The sequence below is a fragment of the Buceros rhinoceros genome, unplaced genomic scaffold (assembly GCF_000710305.1).
Source record: "Buceros rhinoceros silvestris isolate BGI_N320 unplaced genomic scaffold, ASM71030v1 scaffold16415, whole genome shotgun sequence".
Taxonomy (NCBI): domain Eukaryota; kingdom Metazoa; phylum Chordata; class Aves; order Bucerotiformes; family Bucerotidae; genus Buceros; species Buceros rhinoceros.
This window is the reverse complement of record NW_010412480.1, coordinates 9,106-34,319: the sequence shown is the minus strand read 5'-3', so window position 1 is coordinate 34,319 and position 25,214 is coordinate 9,106. Positions and strand designations below refer to the sequence as shown.

At 45.3% G+C, this 25,214-nt stretch overlaps 1 protein-coding gene across 1 annotated transcript in view; it reads left to right on the top strand.

The window, feature by feature from the left end:
• Window positions 1-21,926, top strand: part of FGF13 (fibroblast growth factor 13) — a 60,024-nt gene extending 38,098 nt beyond the window's left edge. Inside the window, exons 4-5 of the mRNA XM_010136420.1 lie at window positions 19,900-20,098; window positions 21,346-21,926. Of these exons, the coding sequence (XP_010134722.1) occupies window positions 19,900-20,098; window positions 21,346-21,482 (336 nt within the window). The 3' untranslated portion in view covers window positions 21,483-21,926. The remainder of the gene's footprint in view (window positions 1-19,899; window positions 20,099-21,345) is intronic.
• The last annotated feature ends 3,288 nt before the right edge of the window (window positions 21,927-25,214 follow it).

Sequence of the window (25,214 nt, the reverse complement as noted above, 5' to 3'; positions counted from 1 at the left end):
AATTATTTGTATGACCCCCAGGGGTCGGTTCCTTGTAATTACACAAATAAAGAACTTGACTTACTTGTAGCTGCGTACTGTAACTGGTGCAGTGTGCAACTGTTGATGCACATTAACCATATTTTACTGGTATATGGTGATTACCAACAGATCCTCCCACCGATTTCCCTTGCAACCACCACGGTGTCATTTTTACAGAATCATAGAATGCTTCGGGTTGGAAGAGACCATCAAAGGTCATCTAGCGTTTCCAGAACTCTGCATCCCATCAGATTATACTAGTGTAAATGTTCTCAGAAAGCTCGTTTTTATCCTGTATACTGAATTATTTGTATGACCCCCAGGGGTCGGTTCCTTGTAATTACACAAATAAAGAACTTGACTTACTTGTAGCTGCGTACTGTAACTGGTGCAGTGTGCAACTGTTGATGCACATTAACCATATTTTACTGGTATATGGTGATTACCAACAGATCCTCCCACCGATTTCCCTTCCAACCACCACGGTGTCATTTTTACAGAATCATAGAATGCTTCGGGTTGGAAGAGACCGTCAAAGGTCATCTAGCGTAGTGAGCAGGGACATCATCAACTACATCAGGTTGCTCAGAGCCCTGTCTAGCCTGACCATAAATGTTTCCAGGGATGGGGCCTCTACCACCTCTCTGGGCAACTCGCCAGGGTTTCACCACCCTCATTGCAAAAAATTTCTTCCTTCTATCTAGTCTAAATCTCTCCTCTTTTAGTTTAAAATCACTGCCCCTTGTCCTGTTGCAGCAGGCTGTGCTAAAAAGATTGTCCCCATCTTTCTTCTGGGCCCCCTGCAAGTACTGGAAGGTGGCAATAAGGGTTCCCAGAGCCTTCTCTTCCTCAGACCAAATAACCCCAACTCTCCCAGTCTGTCCTCACAGCAGAGGTGCTCCATCCCTGATCATTTTTATGGCCTCCTCTGGACCTGCTCCAACAGGTCCATGTCCTCCTTGTGCTGAGGACTCCAGAGCTGAACACAGTACTCCAGGTGAGGTCTCACCATAGTGAAGCAGAGCTGCAGAATCACCTCCCTTGACCTGCTGGCCACGCTGCTTTTGATGCAGCCCAGGATACGGTTGGCTTTCTGGGCTGTGAGCGCACACTGCCGGCTCCTGTCTTGCCTTTCATCCACCAGCATCCACTTTGTCAAGGGTTGGAGAAGCTTTATAGCTAATAAAAATAGTGCCTAATTTCTGAAACCATGGTAGCAGCTTTCTCTGGATGCCAGCCGGGTGCTGGTGCCACAGTTTGCCATTGCCAAGAGGTTAGTGGTGTGCTGCCAGCCTCAGGGTGAAAGAAGCTTGATCAGGTAAAAATGCCCCCAAAAGTTCATTGCCCTATCCGCCTCTGCAGCTGGACAGTGCAGGTGGAGGTCACCAGGGTAGTGTTACAGGAAACTCTTGCTCCTGAAAGCAATAGTGAAGTTGCCGAAGAGCCAGTCTGGAGATGCCCCTGTGTTCCTTGGGGTGTGCCTCTTCTCAGATGGCAGCGGACAATGCAGCTGCTTCAGTTGTGAATGTATGACACAGAGGTGAACATAAATGCAATGTAAATACAGAGGGAGTCTCCTCTTTGCTGGGAAGAGTGCTGCTTTTCTGCAGGCACCCTCCTTAGCAGCTACTCCTCTGCATTTTAACTTTATAAAGGGAGATGTGGCCGTACCCCTTGTGAGAACTTAAGGCTGGATGCTCTTCTGTTAGTCCCAGCTAAACCCTGCATGCATCTTCCAAGTGTGGAAAGGTTTACAGAAAAAGACAGGTTTAGCAATGTGGCAGGAGACCAGAAGGACTGGGGCTATTTCAGGACTTTTTTAAGGGTTTAAAAACCAGTAAACCAAGAGACTCCAAACTTACCTTGGCCTCAATGTGCAGGATAGCCTGGTGGAGTCAGGGGAGACAGGAAGAGTATCCGCTAAGACCAGCAGTGGTGCAAGAAGCATTCTGGGATTTTAATCCACGCTGGGAGATAAATTCCTCGGTAGCCTTGGGCGAAACCTGTAAGAACTTGGTTTCCATTTCCTCCCCTGTGAAGTTGCTCAAGTGGGAATATCACCGAGCGCTGGAAGGTGCTGCTGGCAGACACGTGCTGTTTCCAAAGGCAAGGAAGGAACACAGGGAGCCAAGCCGTGTGATAAACCAGGAGAAGTGTGTTCCTAAATCACTGCAGCACTTCCACGACTTCCACAAGTTTATCCCTAGTGCTGAAGTTGCCACTGAAACTAAAACACACTTCAGCTGTAAGTCTTTTTTTTTAAAAGTTTTTGGCCATTACATTGCTGCTTGTCTCTGAGACCCCTTCTTTCCTGCTGCCTCTAATGAATATATTTCCTCTTTATTATCATCTTTATGCTTTGATCTGGAGTTTCCTAAGAGAGGTGGGTCCTTCTTGCGTGTCTGGGAAATGCCCAGCACATCCAGGAAACTAAGAGAGTAAATGAGCAAAAACAACATCGTAAAGGTCTCTGGTGACGAAAGACTAATTTATTTATGTGCTGAGGCAGAGGGTATCCCAGTAATGGATTAAAAATTATGAAAGCATAATAAAAACAACGCAGTCTAAATGGTTTTATTTTTTTTTAGCAGTGAGAATTAAAAGGGGGGGTGGGGGGTGGGAAGTGTTAGACCTGCTCTGCTTGCACATCTGTCTGTGTGCCTGTGTGGTAAAAGTAGGTTGGTAGTAATTACCAAACCCTGTACAATTGTATTTTAGAGGTATCATATTAAATCCCCAACGATAAGCCACCCTATACATCATTTGATGGTTAGATCATAATTTTTTAATATAATTCACATGACATTTAAAAATATATACATTATTTTCTGTCTGCAGAAATAATTCAGCCCTTTGCATTCTTGTCTGGTATCGCTACCGACTGCAGTTACTGGGAGCAGGAAAGGTGAATCTCTTAAGAGATTATTTTTTTTCTAAGCACACGTCAACTATGTAAATGTGATTACACTCAGATATTATTTAGTGGTCTTCATTTTCGCAATGGAGTGCAAACATTAATTACTTCTCACAGTTGTAATCACTGCTGTTTTACAAAATAGGAAATTGGATATAGTGCTTTGCTCATTTTAGTCCGTGCAGCTCCCCAAAGTGTGTCCCTGAGAAATGAGGCTGTTACAAAGAGGCTTATCCCAGGCCATGCTGGGAAGTGTCAAACTTGCACTAGGCAGTTGCGGTGCTCTGACCCCAAATAGCACCAACTGATTTGAAAGGTCAGATGAGCTTGTCAGCTCCAGAAGATGACATCTAGACCATCACTGGGCAGAACCTCTTTTGTCTTTTTCAGTAGTGATAAGGTTTCGATGACATACATGAAAGATGGGCTCTGCTGCAAAGACATAGCATCTTGTTTTCCGTATAATTCTCTCTGTCTAGACAGGTCCTCCCGATCTGGATGTTGGTTGGCAGCTGCTTGGTTTAAGCTAAACTTTTATAATTCATTATTTCAGAGTGAGATTGGCAAGCTTGCTTTTAAAACTGATGCCATAGACTAGCAACCCCTGTCTTCTCTCATCTGAGAAAATCACGAGTAACAATTGTGCTCCTTCATGGGATGAGTTATGTCACCTCGATACCAGTCTATGCTGCTGCCCATCACAGTGAGCCACCCAGGGTACAGGCGGGCAGGGGATTGTCTCTGGCTGTTGTTTGCGATGGTTTCTATGCCCAAAAAAGCGGGGCAAAAGAGGTACATAGAGAGAAGAGGTGGCAGAGCATCTCAGCCCTCTTACAACAAACACTGCAGCCATAGGGACAACTTGGAGGGAAAGTGATTTCTCCCTGAGGGATTTCTGCCTTTGGGTCCAGCAAAACCCCAAAGAATAAGAGCCTTCATTCTCACATTTCCTGCTAGCAGAAATAGCCTCTGGAGCGCAATAGGATAGCCAAGCTGGCCATGAAAATGAACCCCTCTAGCCCTGGGTGATTTAAATACCTGTTGTGAATGCGCCTTGCCCTACGCTGACCTACTTGCAGTCGGTGATAAAGCCTCACGTAGACCTGTGAGGTGTTTTGCAAAAGCTGGTGGCATTCTGCTCATGCAAAGTGTTATTTAATAGCTGGGAATTCATGCCGGCGCTGCCTGGAACGTTTTCTAGTCCGAGCCTAATTAAATTTCCACAGGAACCCCATTGCCAATCAAATATCTCTGGTTTGTTCAGACCTCTCATGCTTTGGTTGGGTTGAGACAGTCATGTGAAAGCCCAGCAGCAGCCCAGGTAGCAACCCCTATTAGTAAGCTGGCTGCACTTGCCGTTACCAGATGCTATTTTCAGCTGCTCTGTACTTTGTCAGAATTTACGATATAAAATCTATCAGTTTTCCATTTCAGGCTGAAGTTTGTGGGCAAGTTTCAGCTCTATCACTGCAATTATTTCCAAGAATTAGACTCGGAAACCGCGATTTTTGTGTCCATTTATATTCAGTCAGAGCCTTGGGATGGGACTTTCTTATGCTTCCATAATATCTGAAACAGGAAATTTTCATTTGCTGCGAGTGCAGTATGTGCTTTTGCCCTTGCTTGTAGGGGGTGGGGAAGAAAAAAGCACCAGTATTTGACTTTGGCGCGAGCTCTGTAAATCTCTTTGCAGATACCCAATAACAGCGTATTAGGGTTTGGCAGATAAGTTTTTCCCCAGCTGAGTTTTGCCTTGAGCAAAAGAACTAGGCGGGATTTTTTATTTTTTCCCTGGAGCACTTGAGGAAGAGGTAAGAAAGGGGAACGGCAGCAGTGGGGCAGGAGGCAGGAGTGGGGGTGACAGTGAGGAGCAGAAACAGAAGGTGAAGAAGGTTTTCATCCATACAAGTATTCCCATGCCAGATTTCATGTTCAAATGTGGTTGGTTTTTTTGTTTTTTTTTTTTTCTGGAAACCCAGTGACCAAATAAATCTTTACTGCTTTCTATTAGTTTGCAGAGCTGGGGAGAAGCATCCGTGTTTCCTCTCACTGCATAACCCAGCAGCGCTGATGAGTGACAAAGAGGGTTTCGCCCCCAAAACACAGCACTAGAGATTTTATGTACAACCTGTGCTGCTGGCTGCAGCGCAGGATGCTTTATTCTGCCGTTCGTTATACAGGTAGAAATACCAAGTCCCTCAGAGGAATCGCCCCCACGTCCCTGTTGCAAACTCTCTGCCTGCATCCAGACGCAGTTCTGCGGGTTTGAGGATGGGCATCAGCACTCTCTCCCATACCGGACTCGCCGATGTCCCCCTGCCACATGCCCCTCCCTGTGGCTACTCCCCTAGGTTCAACCAGAGCAGAATTAAACCAGAGGTGCTGAAACCCACAGAAGAAGACCCGGCATAAGGCAACAGTGAAGGGAGGATCGTATCCAAGTATGGCAACGGTGTGTTTCACCTCCCTTCACAGCGTGAATATTTTGGCTGTCTTGTTAAGCTCTCAGAGAATGCAAATTTGTCAGCGGCAGCTGTAGGAGCTTGATGGTGGAAGAACAAAGTAGGAATTTATAATGTGCATATAACTGTAAAGAGAAGGATTTTTTCGTGAGAGATCAGCAGTAGTGCAGAGTAATAATCATCTTAAAGGGTGACTCTCTAGAATTAGTTGTTATTTTGTTTGAGTCCTTTGAAATCATTTCCATACTACATAATTATCTTAAATTTTAAGTGCTTCCTGCAGTGATAATGTGTGCATTTTTGCATTGTTATGTAAATGCTTTAGCAGTTCCCAGTGTAGAATTGGAAATGTCACTCAAAAACAGGTAATGGCTTTGCGAAATCTAGAGGAAGAAATTAATCTTTTTCTTCCACATCATTTTACAGTTTGTATTCTGTGCTTGTGTGGCTGTGTTTTCATCTCTGGCAGACGCCACCTTGCAATAACAAACATCCAGTGGTGGGATACACAGAAACAAAGAGCTCGTTTTCACCAATCTGAGCCTAACAAGATGAGAGACCAGCAGCCAAACTGTTACAACCTAGAGAAAGAAAATAATTGCTCTGTATACTCAATTAATCTGCACTCAGACATCCTATGCAAAGCCAGTTAGGAATAATTATAAAAACATTCCACTGTAATGAAAGCCTGGGAATCCCTGATAAGATGATAATTTTTATGTCGTGTTGCTGAATGAGGTAAACATGAGTAGCTGTTCCCTCTGAGCACCCGTGGATGTGACAAAGGGCTGAGGCTGGCATTGAGGGCCTGGGCTGTCACTCTTGAAAGTCTCCCGCAGGTCACGTACCCCAGAGATGAGTCTCGACAAGCCTGGGCACCTGGAGCTCTGCCAGTCCCGGTCTGAGGTACTTTGCTTCCAGTTTAGCAAACCCCCACCAGCTCACCTGGCTGTGCAGGTGGCACAGACCAAACCCCCAGACGCAGGGAAGAGTTAGCCCCCCGTTGAGCTGCAGCCCAGCTGTACCTACAGCTCGTTTTACAAATGCAGACGCGATGCCTAAAGCAGTATTTGATGTTCCCTCTGACTCCCCTGAAGGGCTATTGACCTGTTGCTCTGGGAAGGTGCATTTGCCTCTTCAGACAGTGGGTTATTCTGCAGGAGGCAGAGCTTCCCCACGAGGAGAGCGTCAGCTGGTGATGCAGGGGCTTGCTAACACTTGAAATACAGAGATGGTGGAGGGTGTATTTGACCCAAAGAAACAAGGCAAGAGTTCTGCGTTGTACGGCAGTACAGTGATTAAAATATGAGGTTTAAAAGGCACTGTGTTTCACTAAAGAGCTAGGGCTGGGATTTCAAAGCAGACCGGGAGTTCAGCCACATACCTTCTCCTAGTTTCAAAGAGGGATTTTTGTCTACCTTTGCTGAGCTGTTTTGAAAATTGACATAAATTCTTACATGTAATTCACTTTTAATAATTTAAAGCTCAGTGCTGGAGCACCAACTCAGGCAAAGTCATGACTCATTTCAATGGGAGCTTTGCCAAAAGAAGAATGTAAGGTTTGGGGGCTCTTCCAGTGAAGGGGAAAGAAATCCCTGTAAATACTGCAAAGCAAGAACAGTATCTCGGATGTAGCCAGTGTAATTTCTTCCCCTTTCAGCAGTCAGACTGCTGATGCCAAGACTGATCTGGGGCAGATTTTCCCTGGCTTGGATGAGAGCAGAACCGAAATCCTGTTCTAAACAATACTCAGTATTAAAGCTCACTTAGCCCATTTCATTTGTGATGGCGGACAGCAACTTGGGGACACCGGAGGACAGTCTGTGCTGCTCTGCTGAGCCATGGCATACTGGGATGGACCAGTTGTGCAGCAGATCTCACGGACTGGCCTCACTCCCCCCGATAGCACTGGAAGAGGAACAGGACTAGCACCTCTGCAGCTCGGTTTGTGGTTTGGTAGGAAAAACCTGGACCCCCATTTGCTTTGCCCTCCTTGCCTCCCACCCCGCTCCTCTCCCTCAATTCCCACTTGGGTCTTACCTCTGCCCATTTCCATCCCTTCCACCCCCGCCCTCACCTCTCTGCGGGTTCTCTGCTTGCCTCTCCTCGCCCACAGGACACCAGCCCCAGCCGAGCGCTGGTGGTGCAAGCCCTGCTCTGCCCGTGGCTGTCTCTGGGCCATGGGCACCGCGGTGGCACAGGGCACAGCAACACTGCCCTGGGACATTACACATTTTCTTGCCATGCTTAGAAAGGACCAGAAGCTTTAGCAGAGCTGGATCTGTGGTGTAGGAATCAAACATGGCAGATCCATGCTCTCTTATCCTCTCTGGGGGTAATTTATCCCAACTAGACTCATTGAGGACAGGAATAGCCCAGACTGACCCAGCTCCTAACTTGGGTGTTTCTTTAAGTGCCTGAAGGTAGATGAGATGAATCAAAGCTTGGACTTGCTCTTGCAGGTCCGGATTTGGACTCAGCTCCTCAGGGATATTTAGATAGATTAATCTCATTTATTTCATTGGTAGCCTTACCTGATTTCAGTGGTAGAATTTAAATGGCATTTAGTTACCCCATTTGGTCTCCACAGGCTTAACCTCAAAACCCTCAAAGCGCCAAGATGTTCAAGGAGTCTTGCTTGCCTGCAGGAAAACTGCATTTCTGAACTCGCCCGCCCATGTTCCTTGTGCAGACTTCAGTAGGCAGGTGATAGGATTCATCAGCACATCCCAGGAGCCCTTGGTCTGCTGTGCCTTCTTCCCTCAGCCTTCTTTGCTGCCTTTTAGATTATACTAGCCCTGGACAGCGAAATGGGAGATCAGCCAGTGGGTAAACTGAAAGATGATCACCTTTTCTGGAGGCCAAGCTCACCCTTATACTTTCAGTTGCAGGGTGGTTTAGCTCTCTGCTCTCTGCCTGGCTGGCTGCAGCCAGCTATTATTTCCTGACTTGTACACTGGAAACAGATAACCAGATTTTAGAAACAGAACTGATCCACAGCAGTTTAGTTCTCAAGAAAAAATACAAGATTTCAAACTAATCCCTGGACTTGCCTTTCAGATTCCTCCTTGCAATACAATGCACAGCATCTGTTAACCTAGTGCCAGAAGTTCTTTGTTTTAACTGTGCTTAAAAGGACTTTCTGTAGCAGAGATACAAGGCTTGGTTTTAAAGTCACAGTGCTCACACCATTCAACTTCTTGTGTTATTCAGAGATGAGGGTTTCTTTGCACGAGAACCCCTTTAAACCCTTTCAGGCAGCACTGGCAGAGAGACTGAGATTGGGATTGAGACTGTTCGTTGACTCACATTCTCAGGAAGTCTGAGAGACATACTGGTGCCAGTGTGTGAGCCAGGGAGTGGTCATACCTGTGTTTGATTTTGACGTTTTGCTATTTTTTTTCTCTGTGAGATAACTCAGAATGACAACAGCTCTCCTGTGCAAAGCCCCACAGTGTTTGGCTCATGGAGCCAAACTGTTCCACACCGTTCCCAGAAATCTGCGATTGCAGTCCAGGCTATCTTAGGTTAGGGTTTTAAATTGCACCTCCCAGAGACATTTGGCTGTCTTCCAAGTTTAAATTGGCTTTGCAAGTGTTTTACCAGGGACCCATGTCTCCGCTGCTGCTTAGACAACAGCAGCACAGTGTCTCCCAAAAGTCTGGCTCCAGAGTAATCTGTTGCACAGCCCAGGGGCAGCAGGCAGTCATAAAACAGCCAAATGTCAGAGCCTTGTAAAGTCCATTTCACTGTGTGGGAAAGAAAACAGAGCTTTGTAAGCTTATCTCTGTGCTCAGGCTCTCTTGGAAGGACAGAGGTTCCTATTAGGTTTTGGGGTTTTTTTAGAGAAAACTTCCCATAAATCACTGAGGAAAGCAAGTGTGGATCTTAACTTCATTAGGACAGTTGCTGGAGGACTGTTAAGAGAACATACAATATTCATCCCAGTCTCTAGCTCTTAATGGCATGGCCGTATGATGACGTGAGCTATGAGAAATATTTCTTTCTGCATTATGTGCCTTGCTGGGGGGCCCTATTTAGAAGTAACAATTATAAAAACCAAAGGAACTGAATTTTGGAAGCATCTTTGTGGGCCTGCCTGATGTTTCAGTGAAATTTCCCTGTGGCTCTGCCTGGGTTAGTTTCCGACAGGCTGGTGAGACGTGGGAATGGCTGGCTGCTGCCCTCCTCATCTGTCTGAGCTGTTCCGTTCCTAGGGACCTTTCCAGGCTTTGCCAGAGAATGCACCGCGGTCTGAGCTCTGTCTATAACATGAAGCCTCCCATTTCTCAAGCTACATGGCACCAGCTTGCTCGTTAGAGCAACTCAATGCTTTAAATGCTAGTGCACGACTTCCCTGAACCACACACAGGCATGTGTGTGCTCTGTTAGCTGTGCGTGTTGCAGGGGACACTGGGTTCTGCTGCCCAGTTTTTCATGTGCAAGGTGCTGGAAAACTTCCCCAAAGTTGAATCTCTCTTAATTTGCCCCTCAGGGCATGGCTTATAAGAAATACATATGTCATGTACAGAGACAAATTTAGCCTGTTCTCTGCATAAGTGTCCCTTCTTAGGTGGGGTCTTTACTTGTGAAATTTCTGCCAGTCTGCATCAACTCTCAAATAAAGCACCATTCTTCCCTTTCATCAACCTTATATAATCCTTTATTATCTTGTTATTAAAAGGTTTTGCAATCTGAAATCTCTCAAATCCCACAGATAGTCTGACATCTAATACAAACACCCCTCCGAGATCCTCCTAGCAGCATATGTTCAATAGCATAATTTAGGGAGCCATGAGGGTGGAGGAATTCCAAAGAGCATCTCTGCTCTCTATCAAGGAAGAGGGCTTGGCTGCCAGTAATGACCTGGCACTGTCAAACTACTGAGGATTGAAAAAACATCTACCCATGGCATTCATGAATAAATGGATTGCAGTAAATCAAGCTCATCCGAAAAGGTCTCATTATCATTTGGTCCTACAGAGATGCTGGTTTAGTCAGGGTGGAGCTAACCAGCTCCTTGAACCTGTGACATTCATTCCAATTATTATTAAGCTCAGTAGTAAGCAAGTAAGCTGAATTAATAGTGACAAATGCCAAACAGCCTTGATTTCTTAAAGCAAGACATACTGGTTTCTTTGCAGACTACAAGAACATTAGAAAGCCAAACAAAATACATCAAAGTCATGGGTAGTATTTCCCTTGTTCATAATACATTTTGGACCAGGTCACTGCTTTTATTCAATGTAATGACCTGCTTAGCTTGTCCAACACTGGCATGATCCATGTTAAAAATAAAGCATCCAATGTAGTACTTTGCAGAAAAAAACCCTAAACGATAGGTGCATTAGTCTAGCAGTTATATTAATTTTTGTATATAATGCTAGTCCAAAGACAGAGGTTTACAGTGGGTTCCCAAAACACTTTTGGCAGTACTGGTATAGGTGAGGCACCTCTGCAGCAGCGATTCTAGCCTAGGCAGAGCAGGGGGACGGTCTGGGGAGAGAACAGCAGCCACGTGAGAGCACTGCCAACTGCATACAAAGGATAGCAGCAGACAGGACAAATGTTTTTGCCAAGAACTCTACCGTAGAAGGGCGGTATTGAACGCCAAAGTATCGGCTAATCCATAGCACCATAAATATACATCCACATTAATAAAATATACAGGCCAAACGGCAGGGCTCTCCTTTCGTGCGGAATAGACTAAGCTGACAGTGAAGCAAGGTCCTGTTTGATGTAACGTGGCATTATTTCTTCTCCTGCAGCTCATGCTGTTATTTATCTTCCGCTTGCAGCTTCTCGCAGTCAGTGAGCAGAGGCAATTTCTAGCGTGCAGAAAAAGAGCTCGTTCAGCAGCATCTGTCTCGAAGCGCTTCCTCTGGGGCAGACCCCATCTTTCTTCTTTAGTGTCAGCGAGGTGTCTGGCGAGCTGTGGCTGTGTTTGGGAGAGCCACCTGCCCAGCCTTGGAGTGGAAGAGCACTACCTCCGCGAGTTTGCCCTCCGAAACAGAGGATGGCACCTCAGCAGAGCAGCAAAGGACGAGGAGATCACTTCCACATCGATGTGCTCTCAGCAGGTGTACAGGCAGGCTTTCAGCCAGGTTGCAGGTTACCACAGAAATGGCGTTCCCTGTTATCACCTATTCCCACAGGAAGGACTGTAGCACTTGTTCTGACTGTTGTTCATGCAGCTACCCTCCACCCTCCCAAAAAACCAGAACCCTTTGCGAGCTTTCCTTTTTTCCACAGAATTTTAGGAACATCCGCTGCTAAAAGGGTCATGTCCCTGCTTGTAATTAAACAGATAGATTTAGAGCTTGCTGCAAACACTGATTAGATTATTGTTTTTCAGCACTTTAATATAAATCTGCATGAATTCATGGGTGACAGTCTGAAGGAGATCTCTGCCATCTCCTTACCCCAGGGCTGATGTCTTGTATCTAGGATACAGCAGTAAATCCCACCCTCTTCTAATTAGCCCTGCTACTTCTGCAGAGCCTGTCTGAGGAGCTCGGGGTGCTGGGAGAGCCGTGACCACAAAAGTGTCGGGGGAGCGTTAGGTGATGCAGTGCTCTGGCATCTGCCCATCCTCTCTGCTGGGGCCAGGGTACCCCAGGGTGGCTGTTGTTGGCTGTTGGGCCCGCTGAAGCCCATCCCAGGTTAACCTGTCTCCCACAGCCCCTCACAACCGCATAACTGTGAGCAGCCTCTCGGGGTGGTGTGGCCAAGGCACTCAATGTGGCAGCGGAAAGGTTGTGCTGCCCTTCTCGCCCCTCGCTCCCAGGTGGTGTTTTAACAAATGCTGTCCAAGTCACCTTGTTCCAGGAGCAAATTAACCCCTGGCTGCTGCCCTGCACGCTGCAGCCCAGGCAGCAGCAGTGTGGGTTTCCCCCAGTGGCAGCGATCGTGTGGACGAATACAAGAGTAATTGTGTAAAAGGGCTACCGGGACAGGGATGTGGTTTCTTTCTCAGCTGCTCTCGCCAGCTCACAGACATCTCCCCCTCGCAGCGGCCAGGCTGTGACAGTGATGTCTCTTCATGACACACTTGTCTGTCTGATGGTGCGACTTTTCCTCACTGCATTCTTGCTGCAGCTTGTTTCTGCTTGGTGGAAGATCCCATGGCTTCTCTGTCCCCATGTCCCACCGAGGCAGTGACATAGAAAGCCAGAGGGATTGCAGGCAGGCAATGAGCAACTCAGAGGAACAAACCACCAGCAGTTCACTCAGAACAAGGCAGCTGTGCTGTCTCCTAAGGCTCAGGCTCCTCTTAGTCCTTCAGTACCTCGTGCCACTGGCCATGTTCAGCAAACGACAATGGGCTCAGGGCTCAGCCGTTAAAATGAGTGAGATGCAGAGCTGACTGTAACTGAAAGCAGAACATGGTCCCTGTACTTTAAAAGGAGCTTTTCAACTTAGATATATATTTTTTTAAAAAGTAACGTGTGACATACTTAAGCTGGAGACATTCTGCACAACAGCTGCGTCAAGAGAGATTTGACAATACCAGGATTTGATGTCAATTATAACTGCTAGAAATCTGATTGCAGTGGCTGGCAGGTTATCTGTGTAATAATGGGTATGTTATAAAATTGGTTGCTTAGCATCTTTGGAGCTCTCTGCTCTAGTTCGAGGGAAGAAAGCTGTCCTATCTGCCTTTTGCTTCCTTCTCCCTTCCTTTAATATTCAAGCATGGGTGCACTGACTGATCAAAGGGTCAGCAATGCCATAAAACTGGAACATATTTATCAGAGACACAACTTAAAAGATAGAGAACTTTTGTGCAAATGGACAATAGTGAGGCTGAACAGCAAAGACTGTTTTACTTTGTCATAAGGCAAACGACTGAAAATATCTTACCTCCGTTATGCAACTCAACAGTACGGCCTCTTTTTAAATGTTGTGTTTCAGTTCTGGAAATGATAGAGAAAAAAAGATTTGAAAGGACTCAGTGAAGGGTAGTGAAAATGATTGGAGCCACAGAGAACCTTTCATACGAGGAGAGATTTAAAAAGATTAGGCCCGCTTAGTTAAGACAAGAGATGAATAAGCAGAGACGTGGTAGAGAGATGTGGGGTAATGAATGGCACAGAAGGGGCACGCTGGGTGCTGTTATGTGCTGTTTTCCAAATTTAACAGCTGAGAGAATAAAGCTGTGAAAAAATAAGGCAAGAAATTTGCTTATGATAAAAAACAACAACAGGCACACTTTAAATATGTTTTCCGCAGTGCTGGCTTCACCTGTGGAAGCCGCTGTCACAGGGAACAGAGATAACGAGCTTAGGAAAATTATGAAAATGATTGACTGCTCCAGGGGAAATTGTGAGCCTACCGAGAGGAGAAGGGAGTCCTCTCGTAGCTTTGAATGGGAGCAGGATTCACCAGCTGGCATGATCCCAAGGCTGCTGAAGCGAACCGCCAGCCTCAGTGGGCTCTGGGCACTCGCACACTACGCGTTCATACCTATGCACTCTGTGCAGTTACCCCCTTCAGCTGCTTTCGGTGACGTAAGATGACTCGATTTCTCACCCAGGCTGAGCAGGCAGGATCTCTCCCGGCGCGTTCTCAGGGAGCACATCTTTTCCAACATCCCTGTATTCTGTAATGTCCATGCAGGGCATGTGTTGTGTCAGCTCTTGCTGTTCAGTTGACCTGCTCAGGTCACAGCTCACGGTGCTCCACTCAGGCAGGAGGTTCCTCTGCTTGATTCAGCCACATGGGAGGGAGGATCATGAGAAGCTGTACCAGATGAGATACAAGACCCAGCAAGTTCACTGCCCACATACAATCAGTGGCACATACCCGGAGAAGAATATTTGATCAGGGTGTGGAAGCGCAGGGAAAACACACCGGTTAATTCCATCTTCCGTTTTTCAGCTGGGGATTACCTTAGCCAGAGGCTCTAGTGGTGTTCACCAGTCAAGGGCAGTGCAGCCCTTGAACCATAAGGCTTTATCTTGCAATACAACCTTCCGCTAAACATTGAGAAAGTTGTTCTAATCTTTTTTTCTTACACTAGCAGAGAAGATCTCTCTCCACTGAAGCTTAATTACAGATTAGTGTATAGGCTTTCCTTTACAGATTTTGAAGCAGTAGCAGGACTTCTGTATGTGTGAAACAATACAAATTAAATACAGTTGAGCAAACAGCTTCTAGGTAATAGTAGGATTGTATCACAAATGTTGATCTTCTCTGTTGGTCTGGGTTAGAGCCTTCAGACAACCTGACGGGCACTGTTTAAAGACTAGATTCTTCCTTTTCTGTTACGAGAAAGGAGCCTAAAGGCCCTAAAGCCCCAGGAATTAAAAAAGGTTAGGTGCAAGCATTAGAAAGTATTTGAATATTTATAGAGGACTTGATCGTTCGGGTAATTGGGAGGGTTCCCTGTATCGTGATTCCAGCATCCTCAGAGGTGCACATGAAGCAGAAGTGCTGATGCAGTCTTTCTTACTCATTCCAAGTAAATCTTATCTCATAATTTCATGGGATGGATTGGGAAAGGGGCCTGTGTTTGACATCTGTGAGGTGTTCTCCTGGGCATCTTGCAGAACTTTTAAACGTCTTTACAGGCTCTCTCTAACAGGATTAATTTCCTCTGCGGTAGTCAGAAGAGCATCCCCTTTCTGTATGTGTGATGCATTAGTTCTCTCGTCCCAATTAAGGAGTGCTTTGGTTAATCAACACAGTCATAGAAGTGAAGCATCACCAGCAGGCATGGGAAAAATACTATGATCATTCATAGTTTCCATTTCAATTAAATTTCAGCATTGTTTACATCGCTGAGTCTTTTTCCCCGGGGTCATCAGGCAACACATCCATTCCACGGGCAGGGCGTGCTGAGAGGTGACGCATCAAGCTTTAAATAGGGATTTATTGATGTGCCTAAAATGCAAAGACGACTTGGACAAGTTTTCACAACTGAGTCACTGAGAAGGCTAGAAAAAGAGTAATGAACGAAACTTAAACCTCTAAATCTCTGTATTTGTAATTAATATGTTTTCTGCTTCAGTTCACTGTGTGAACTGTGATTTGCTGTGCAGAGGAACAATGTCAAGGGAATAATTACAGGATCTTTTCAACACTTCTCTCACAGAGTCAGAGAATACCTAGTGACAACCTGAAATCTTACTCTGGAGATGCTGGATATCTAGCTGCTCTGTTTGCGTGGCTCCCATTTTACTCCTTCTGGAAGCTTTGTCCTGAGTGAATTTACACACCCCCGGCAGTTTGTTTCACTTAATAAACTCCTGCTTTTTGCACTATCCCAGACAATTCCATGCCATGGAGTTGTTTGGGGTCACCTTCCAGGAAAATTGCCTTCCTATCACTTCTGCAGTAAGTGGGTTTCCCAATGAAAGAACTTGGTGTGTATTTCTATATAATTTGTGATTTAATTTTCTTCCTTGCATGGCCAGTGCACATGCCTTCAGACTGTAGCAAACTCAAGGGGAATTACAACCTTCCACAAATTCCTGCTCAGCAGTAATTTTTTGTTGTTGTTCTTGTTCTAGCAGCAGTTAGTTCAGCTCTAAAGCACCTCCTGAGGTCTTTGCGCTACCTGTGATGTCTGGGCTAACGGTTGGATTCAATGATCTTAAAGGTCTTTTCCAATCTAAACGATTCCATGATTCTACACGGTCAAACAGTCTTCCTAATTACAGCCCCGCAAGACATAGACATATTTGTATATTGTGAGTGGCCCCAACTGCAATGGCTAGGATTCCTCAAAATAGATACATTTAAGCAAAATGGACAATATTGTGGGTTTGGAATCTATCTGTGGGATCTGCAATATACGTGATCCTCAATAAATTGCTTCAAGATAATTGTAACTTTCCATTCCCGTAGCAAACAGCTTTTGGTGGCTTCACAAAATACCAGTTTCTTCAGAGCGTCTTCTCGCACCGGTGATCTAAAGGCTGTTCCTTCTGATAACGTTAACGTTGAAGTATTCACATCTTGTGCTGTTGATATCACTGCATATTACAGGGTGATGATCCAGAGGATACACCCTGGAACTTCACATGCCAAGATGGAGAAAATCAATCTCTGTTAATAAAAAAAGGCAGGCTCAGTGGCGCAGAAAATCACTACTCTGGAGCCTTAAAGAGGCTCCTTCAAAATTCATGATTAAGAATCCTTCTGCAGTATTTTAGTTGTCAGCCTTGGCATTCTCGGAATGCAGTATTTCCATGGAAGAAACTCTACTATTTTAGATACAACCTATCAGCTGCCTGGAAATACAGCCTCTCGAAGTGTATGCTAAAAGGCCTCTTTACCATATTATCATACACCAAATTATTCTTTTTTTTAATTATTTTTCACGTATTTAATGCAGCTGCAGATCAGTTAATGAAGGAACATTTCAGTAGTTCAGCTCAAAACCAAGATGAAGCTCCTGACAGTTCATCTTCTTGCTTACTTAAGCATGGCTGAGTCATGACTACAGTGAATCCAGCACTTATTTGAACTTTTATTTATTCATTCATTCATTCATTCACTGTTAGGGTGTATGTGTGAGGGGCCTGGGTGAATGCAATTTACTCTTGTGTAGGTGCCATCATCCCTGACTTCTGAGGTAAGCTGAGACTGAAACTGTTTCACACAAATACTTACTTCTCATCATTGTTCGTTCATAACATTGGACTTCTCAGAACTCATTCTGATTATTTTCCTTGTGAAGATGGACAAAGAGGACAGCTGAGAGACGGGGGAAAGTGGTTTTTAGAATCAATTCAACATTTGTGTTTATAAATTTTCAATAGGATTGACTATATGAGCTGGAAAAGATCAGTTTTAATTGGGGTGCTCGGCCCTCTCTCAACTTTAACTGGCTCTTCCCCTACATTATTAAAGAATTTGCCAGCAAAGGCAAGACCATGGTCAATCTGCACTTGCTGCTCAGCACTGTATTTTGAGCTGATGTGCTGACAGAAGTCCTGTCCGTACCCAGTTGGGCTGGCACGTGGACTTTCCAAGCTCAGAAAAGTACATTTTAATTGTAATGCCCCCAAATCAGGAGCACATTTGCTAGCATTCCTCGTTCAGAGCTTCCCTCTGCAGTTCTCCTCCCTGGCTCTTTTTTTTTAATGAGTAGGGAAGACACACGTTGAATTAAACTAGAGGGAAGTGATGGCTGGGAACAAACTCTTGCGAAAGGTAAGCAGCTGCTTAGTATTCAGAAGCAAGCAGAGCACTTCAGCTTCTGCAAACAGCTCATGTGGGATCTACTTTTACTTGGCCTTTCCAACCGTGCAGCTCCTTTCTGAAGCTGCAGCCGTAGCTGAGGAACTAAGCAGATGTCAGTCAAGACAACAGGGTGCAATCCTGTGCCAAGCCAGTCAGGTGAATGAGGTGGTCTGCTTTAGCACTGGAAAAATTGGGATGGAATTGTCGTGGTAACTGAGCACATCATAGAGACGTGTCTTGGTTTCCGTGCCCCGCTGTTTGTTGTGAGCAATCACCGCCATGGCAGTTATTGCTCAGTCTCAGGGTGGTGCAGGGAGGAGGCTGCTGTCGGTGATGCTCAGGGTGGGTGGCTGTCAGGGAGCACCACCAGGCCAGCGTCTGGCTGTACATGGGCTCAGCTGCAAACTCACTCACAGCAGCACATCATTTCCACCACGGCTTGTTATCACAAGCCTCGCAGCCAAGGGAAAGATCAGGGGCGAGGGGGGTTTTAATGTCTGTGTTTCTACCTCCCCACTGTTTCTGCCCCTCTGTTTCCAGGGGCTCTGCAGGCTGTTGGCTCCTGCTGCTCATGCGGAGGTTAACTTGCTTCCTAAAGCGAGCCAGCATAAATGCTGTGGGTCTGTTTGCCATCTGACCCTCTGCCGCTGTGTACAAGCAGGTTTTTGTACCCAAATCAGCTCCAAATTACTGTACATAAACCATAATCTTCCGGTGGGAGCACTGTAGTTTTCCATTTTGCTGCTAATTGGATGATACACTTGCAACAGTCTTTGTTAACGTGGCTAGTGCTGGGCAGGGAACAGTGATGGAAGGCTTTTATTTAGAAATCCTGCAAAAATGCAGTGACTGTCTCCATTTGACAGCAATTGAAACCCATTTTCAATTAACTAAATAACAGCCAATTAGCTTGAAGACAAAAAAAGGACAAAATTGCTTACTTCACATTCTTCATTGAAGCAAACACCAGTCAGAGGAAGGGAGGTTTTTTCTTTCTCCTATGGGAAGACAAAATGGCAAAAGACATGCAGAAAATGCACAGTGTATTTTTTTACAAAAATACGATCTTCTTATCACGCAGGAATGTTTGAGAAACTGGAAGAGAACATCTTGAGCTCCTGCTGCACTTAATTTCCTTTGATTTTTTTTAAATCAAATTACATTCATTATACAAGCACAATTTTTCCTCCTCTTTTTCACGTCACTGTCAGATACTTGAAGCACAAGGGCAGCTCTGCTGAAGCTGGCTGCCTTCGTGAGGGAAGAGCAGCAGACAGCTGGCTGCTGTGCAGTACGATGACATTTACATCTGCATCACCAGACCGAGCCCGGCCTCTTTCGTATTTTGTGGACTTTTAGGGGTCCATAGGTGAGATGCTGTCAGAACGTGCAGTGTTAAAAAACTTGAAGCACCCGGAGGCCTTGGGAAGCAGCAGAGTGGTGCTGGCAGGACTGGTCTTAGTTTGGTCTTAGATCTTTCTCAGACCTCTGTTTCACATCTGTGTCCTTTCTTGAATCTGGGTAATAGTGCCCAAAACTATTGATTCAGGCAAAACCATTGCACGGGGAAAGCCAGGCACACCACCAGCTGCAAGAAAAAGGCTCACTCCTGGTTTATGGCTCTTTATTTTAGCTGTAGCGTAATACCCCCAAAAGAAGCAGTGCAATTCAACAGGAAGACTAAAGCTTGGTGCTGTCGGCTTTCAGCTGCGGTACAGTCCCACGCAGAGGCCCGTGTCTGCAGTGGGTCTCTGACAGCTGGGCTTTCGGTGGACGATACGCTGGGCAGAGAAGGAGCGTAGATTAAACCAGAGACACAGCCGCGACAAGCAAACTTAATATTGCTGCATTAGTAAGAGACAACCATTTACTCATGGCATCTTGGCTTCCAATTTTTGTTGCACTGTCCTCACAAGCGGTTCGAGACAGCAGTTAATGCACAAAGGCATTACATGGACTCGTGTCTCACCTGCGGTGCTGGGCCACAGCTGGTCCCTTGGTGTTGGCATCAGGTCTGTGCCTGCCTAATATCCATTAGTTGCATCAATCAATAATTCTTCACCAAGGCTTTTTACTCGTTGTTCAAAAAGATTTTATAATGATACTTTGAGCTGCTCACAGCGTCGTTTCACAGGTTGCAAATCGTGTTGCTCTTCTGTTAATACTCTCAGGGCCTGTGTTTCCTAACTGGGTAGCGGAGGGTGAGATGTACGTCGTTTAGCTGTCGGGAAGGCGATGAATAGTGGGTGCTTTTCTGTTAACTCATGTGAGATTCAGCATTGCGCATATTGATCTCCGACTTTCTTACAGGAACATTTTACACCTGAATGCAAGTTCAAAGAATCAGTATTTGAAAACTACTATGTGACGTATTCTTCAATGATCTACAGACAGCAACAGTCTGGCCGGGGCTGGTATTTGGGTCTTAACAAAGAAGGAGAAATAATGAAAGGAAATCACGTGAAGAAAAACAAACCTGCAGCACACTTCCTTCCAAAACCATTAAAAGGTAATTGCTCAGTCCGCTCCATCTACCTGAACTGACATTATCTTGGGTCAGAGAAGGGTCATTGCTGTGCGTACGTATTTGAAGGTTCCAACTACTTACATACAGGAGTACAATGTTCTGTAACACGCTGTCAGTCTCACCAGAGCTGCTTTTTTTGTTGTTGTTGTTCCCCTGCGTTACCTCTGCAGTTCTCTAATATAACCAAACACAAGTATTAGCTTCTTTGTGCCCGAAGTCCACACAGTCTTCGTTATAGGTAACGAAGGCTCTGCCTGGAACGGCCCAAACATCTGCTCACAGGCCATTAGCGACTTGCTCTACAGCTTGTCAATTTGTGCCTTGTGTTACAGGATGTTTGTTTGACTGATTTGGCCTGGGATAAAGCTCTAATGTGCAGTGCTTATTAAACAGCAATTAATGTGGCATCAGCATTTGACATTAAAGGTAATAATGCAGGTGGTGTATGTGTACGGCTGTGTATTAAAAGCCAGGACGTGCAGTCATCCCGCTTCACTGAAGGATCTGCATCGGGACTGCGGTCAGGCTGGGCTCCCTCTTTGGTCAGTGCAGAGAGGGAGATCTCACTCCAAGTATGGAGGTGCTCCTTTTCTCCGGAAAAACTAGCTTCCATGTTCTCCTTCCTTGGGACGAATGAAGCCTTCTACTGCTGGGTTATGCTTTTAGGTAGCCTTTTCATTTTGAAATCAGAGAGGATATTTCAAAGGTGCATCACCCTGGGTGAATGCTGGACTGGTTCGATAGTCTACATTTAGGGCTAGGTTGATCCTCGCTTCTAATGTGTATGAAAACAAAGGAAACAGAAGACTGAAAATCCATCTTTGCACCCACCTACTTAGGCTACGTACACAAGTAGCAGGTCAAATCACAGCTGTCAACAGTGCTACTTCACCATTAATAAGGAAATGCGGACTTATATCAGCCTCGGTCTCTCTTGCAGAGTTTTGTAAGTGCAGTGGGTAGGTGGGTGATTTAAATGGGAGAGGGAGGGAGCTGTGGTTTTCCCCTTGTCTAATGTCCCTTGAAGAGGACCTCAGAGGTTCTTAGGGAGTGTTTGAAAAGCAAGAGGTCTCCTTGCCACGTTTCTTTCATTCACTCCTTGCACATTGCATATTGCTGAATGAAAAATCTGGAAAAATCTGGAAAAATCTTTCACAGCTGGACTTTGAACCAGCGGACTGAGTACCCTGTAACATGTGCTGACATGACGCCTCTCTTTTGCTTTGCAGTGGCCATGTACAAAGAGCCTTCCCTCCACGATCTCACAGAGTTCTCCAGATCTGGAAGTGGGACCCCAACAAAGAGCAGAAGTGTTTCAGGAGTGCTAAATGGGGGTAAATCCATGAGCCAAAACGAGTCAACGTAGCCAGGTTCAGGCAAGCCAAGTGCTCTCTAAACAGAACCTTACCTCTGGATGCAGTTGAATTCTTACTAGCAGTCTTTCATCCAAACGTTCAATTGCCCAGGACAAGCCACCGAACTTGCATAGGTCACTCGTTTATCAGCCATTAGATCTACTGGTTGTCAAAGGAAATACCCCAATAATGTAGAATATGCTTGTGCATATCACAAGGCACTTGGATAGCCAGCAAACATAACTGCGGAATAAATCTCGGAGAAGAAATGTCCAGCTCTTTCTCTCTCTCTCTTTTTCTCTCTCTCTTTCTCTCTCTCTCCTATGCTTTGTGGAATACAAAACAAAAACATTTCACAGCATTCACTGCTGATAAGAATTTGCTTTCCAACTCAGAAAAAGACCACTTTTGCTCTTCAAAGGAAATTTTAATGCTTGTATGTTTTATAGGGGCAAACAAAAAACAAATATGTAAACTCTGTCGTTTCCTTGGCTTACCGTTTTATATCTAAGGCTTGATAAAAAACATATCCTTTAATTTGGAATAGTGCAACTTTTTGATTTCTGAACTCCAATGGGTCTTTAAAGCTATGTCTTTAAAAAAATAATTAAAAATTCAGGGTTGGAACTGAGAGTTGGTGTCTCAGGCTCAAGCAAACAGTGTTCTTGTGGTTTTAAACACAATGAAATATAAATTTTTATAGATTTGTAGTTTCTGGTAAAGTTCTTGTGCTAACCCCAGTCTGTAGGAGTTGACTTGTTTTGTTATCCCAAGTGGAAGTTAACAGAAAGGGATAAAGTTATCCTCCAGTGTAGATTTCTCTTAATTCCATTTTGTGTGTCATGTTAAACTATTGTTGTGGCTTCTTTTCTAAAGACAGAAACTGTGGAATTAAGGTGACTTAATTTTTTTATAAGAAACGTCTTATTTGTAAAAGTCTTTCTTTCACTGTAACGGGCACGTGAATATTGTGTAGGAGGAAGCGTTAGGACAGGTTACCCCTAAACAACATATACTTATACATGCTATTGGAAACAATTGTTTAAAAAAATGTAGTTAGGTTTCCATATAGGTCATCATGTCTGTTGCATGGGAGAAAGTTGGAATATTGGCATAGAGTTGCATGATGTGTAAGATTTTGTGCATTAATCATCGTTGGATTCTGTGCTCCAAAACTGACATAGTTCCGTACAGGCAGTTTTCTGCCTCGTACAAGAGTTGTTTATTATTTGTTGTATACACGACCATGCACTGAATAAACTATTTATATTAAGATGTACTTTTTAAAAAAAAGCTTGTTTGATTATATGCTGTACATCCGTGAGTAACTTCAAGGGAAAGGGTTGGCAGTTAAATTATAAAGTTATAAACTGTAACTGGTGTTCAAAATCTTTCTACGTGGTGGGTTATTCCCCTGTAATGCCACACGCTATACAAATGAGAACGTGTTCTTTTCTTTTGGATATTGTTAGAACTGGTCTTACACGCCCAGCCGAGATACTCAAAACATAGTGACGATTAAGTGCCAAAAGCCTTGGTAAGGGCCCCTCTGCCGTGCGCTGCCGGAGCCCCAGCGAATTGCACTCCTCTGCTTTGAGCTCCTCCAGTTTCTCCTTGTCTGTCCTCCCTGTTAAGACTTTCCTTAGTGCAGCTGCGTAGTGCTGTCTCACAGCCCACGTCCCCAGGGGGTCCCAAAGAGCTCGGGTAAGTCAAGCACCGCTTGTGCCAAGGTGGCACACTGAGGGTGCTCGGCATTGGCTCCCCATCACTGTGCGTAGGCTCGAGGACCAGCTTCATCTGGTCTCAAGGCAAAAGGCTGCCACACCTCCTGCCTTCGTACACATGCTCTGGAGGGAAATCATCCTTCTCTCCTGCCTTTTTTTTCTCTGAAAACATCAGCGAGAACTTTTCTCATCTAAACACCAAGGCAGATCTGACAGGTGAGCTTCATTCATCCAGGCGTTCCGAGAAGTCCTAGGAGGACCATATTTTCACCCTGCGAGACTAAAGAAGGAGTTCTGCAGGGGAGTAATGGAAATGGGACAAAAATTACCTAACATTTATACCTACCTATGCATCTTAGCCTGAGATTAAAATCAGACATTCTGCTGTCTGCTCTTTGTTGACCAAGCTGGAATTAGACCTCAGACCAGGCTGGGACAATGTGGGGTTTTTAAGGTTGTGGCTAAAAAAGAAGGAAAGAAGATTATGTTTCAGATCAGCCCCCCTGATTTGTGGTTTCATAGCAAATAGTAGGCAGGGAGCTCTGGCTTGCTGAGCTCCCATATTGGGAGCAACACCTCAAGGTGTTGCCCTCCCCAAACACCACCGTCTTGCCGTCCTTTGGAGGGCCTGGGGGTCCTCAACTTGCTCTGTTCCACAGGGTGAAGAAGGTGGGAGCACAACTAATGCCATAGAAATCCTTAGAAATTGAAATGTGGCCATGATTGCTGCAGAGGTTTTGATAACTCTGGTTCTGCAGCATCTCTTCCCTTCAACTAAGTGCAGTATGCCCTTGTAGAACATTCCTCTTAACCAGCCCTACCCCAGACATCAAACTTACTGGAGTCCACATTCCAAAAAAGGAGTCTGACTGCCTTAGGAACATAAAAACTGATTTAAAAAATAGATGGATTTGCGGCAAAACAACACTGAACATCGTCTATCCTGAAGGTAACTGGAGGTCTGCTGCTTTGCTTTGTAGCTGCAATCTTACTGTTATTGCCCATACCCAGCTCCTCCAACCCTGAAAGCCGTCTGCAGTGAACGAAAAATGCTCGTCTCACAAATGGTCCCTTCCAAGGTCTGTAGTCTGACCCACCTTTCTTACTGACATGGGCATCAGCTGTGAGCATCCACTGCCAAGTCCCCAGTTTCAAATGTTTCTAGTATACCAAGTTAACGAAGGCCACTCTTGGATTGAGATGAGAAGAGATGTATGGTGATAGACGAGCCATGAAGAGCTGTTTCTGACAATTATGTTTAATTTCTGACAAACCTGTTTCAAAAATAGCTTTTCTTCAGATTATTATGGACTGAAAGGGCAACACCCTTGATCAGAGTCCTGATAGTAAACTAGGTAAACCCATGTAAACTGAGCAGAGCGGGGGATTATATCCAGGGTTTTACACGTAGTCTCTGGAGCCACAGGCTGGGATTTAATAAAGAGAAATGAGAGTTAAATGTGCCTTTGCAGACAGTGAAGTGAGGTGATACTGTGACCCAGCCAGCAAAGTCACAAGGTCGACAAGAATGTGGCTTCCGCAGAGGACCGGATTAAGGAGCCTGGCTCCAGAGTATTTATTTATGCTTCAGCACCCCTAAATTTCAAAGGTAAACAGATGACTCCTGGGTAATAGCTTCCCTTAAGGAATCTGCTAGGTGTTGGGAAACTGTCCATATGGGTGGCTGTGAATAGAAAACTTACAGCCACTGCTCAGCCCGCTTTGCTCTGCCACACGTACAGAGGCAGCGCTCAGTAAGGTGCACACCTGGAATTAGGACAAAGCCCAGGGACTGGTACAAAACCAGGCTCTGTGCCAAGGTGAGCTCTAACCATCTGCAGAAGGCTTGGTCTCAGCCCCTTCTGTTGCTGCCGATGTGATGGCTGACAGCACTCTGTGCAGCACACCGCAGGCCTGGAGTTGGCTCAGGAGGTGCAAAACCAGCACAGCAGCTTTCTGACGCACCTGGGCTTCACCTGGCAAAGCCCTGAGCCGCCGCAGGGGTTGTGTGGAGACCTT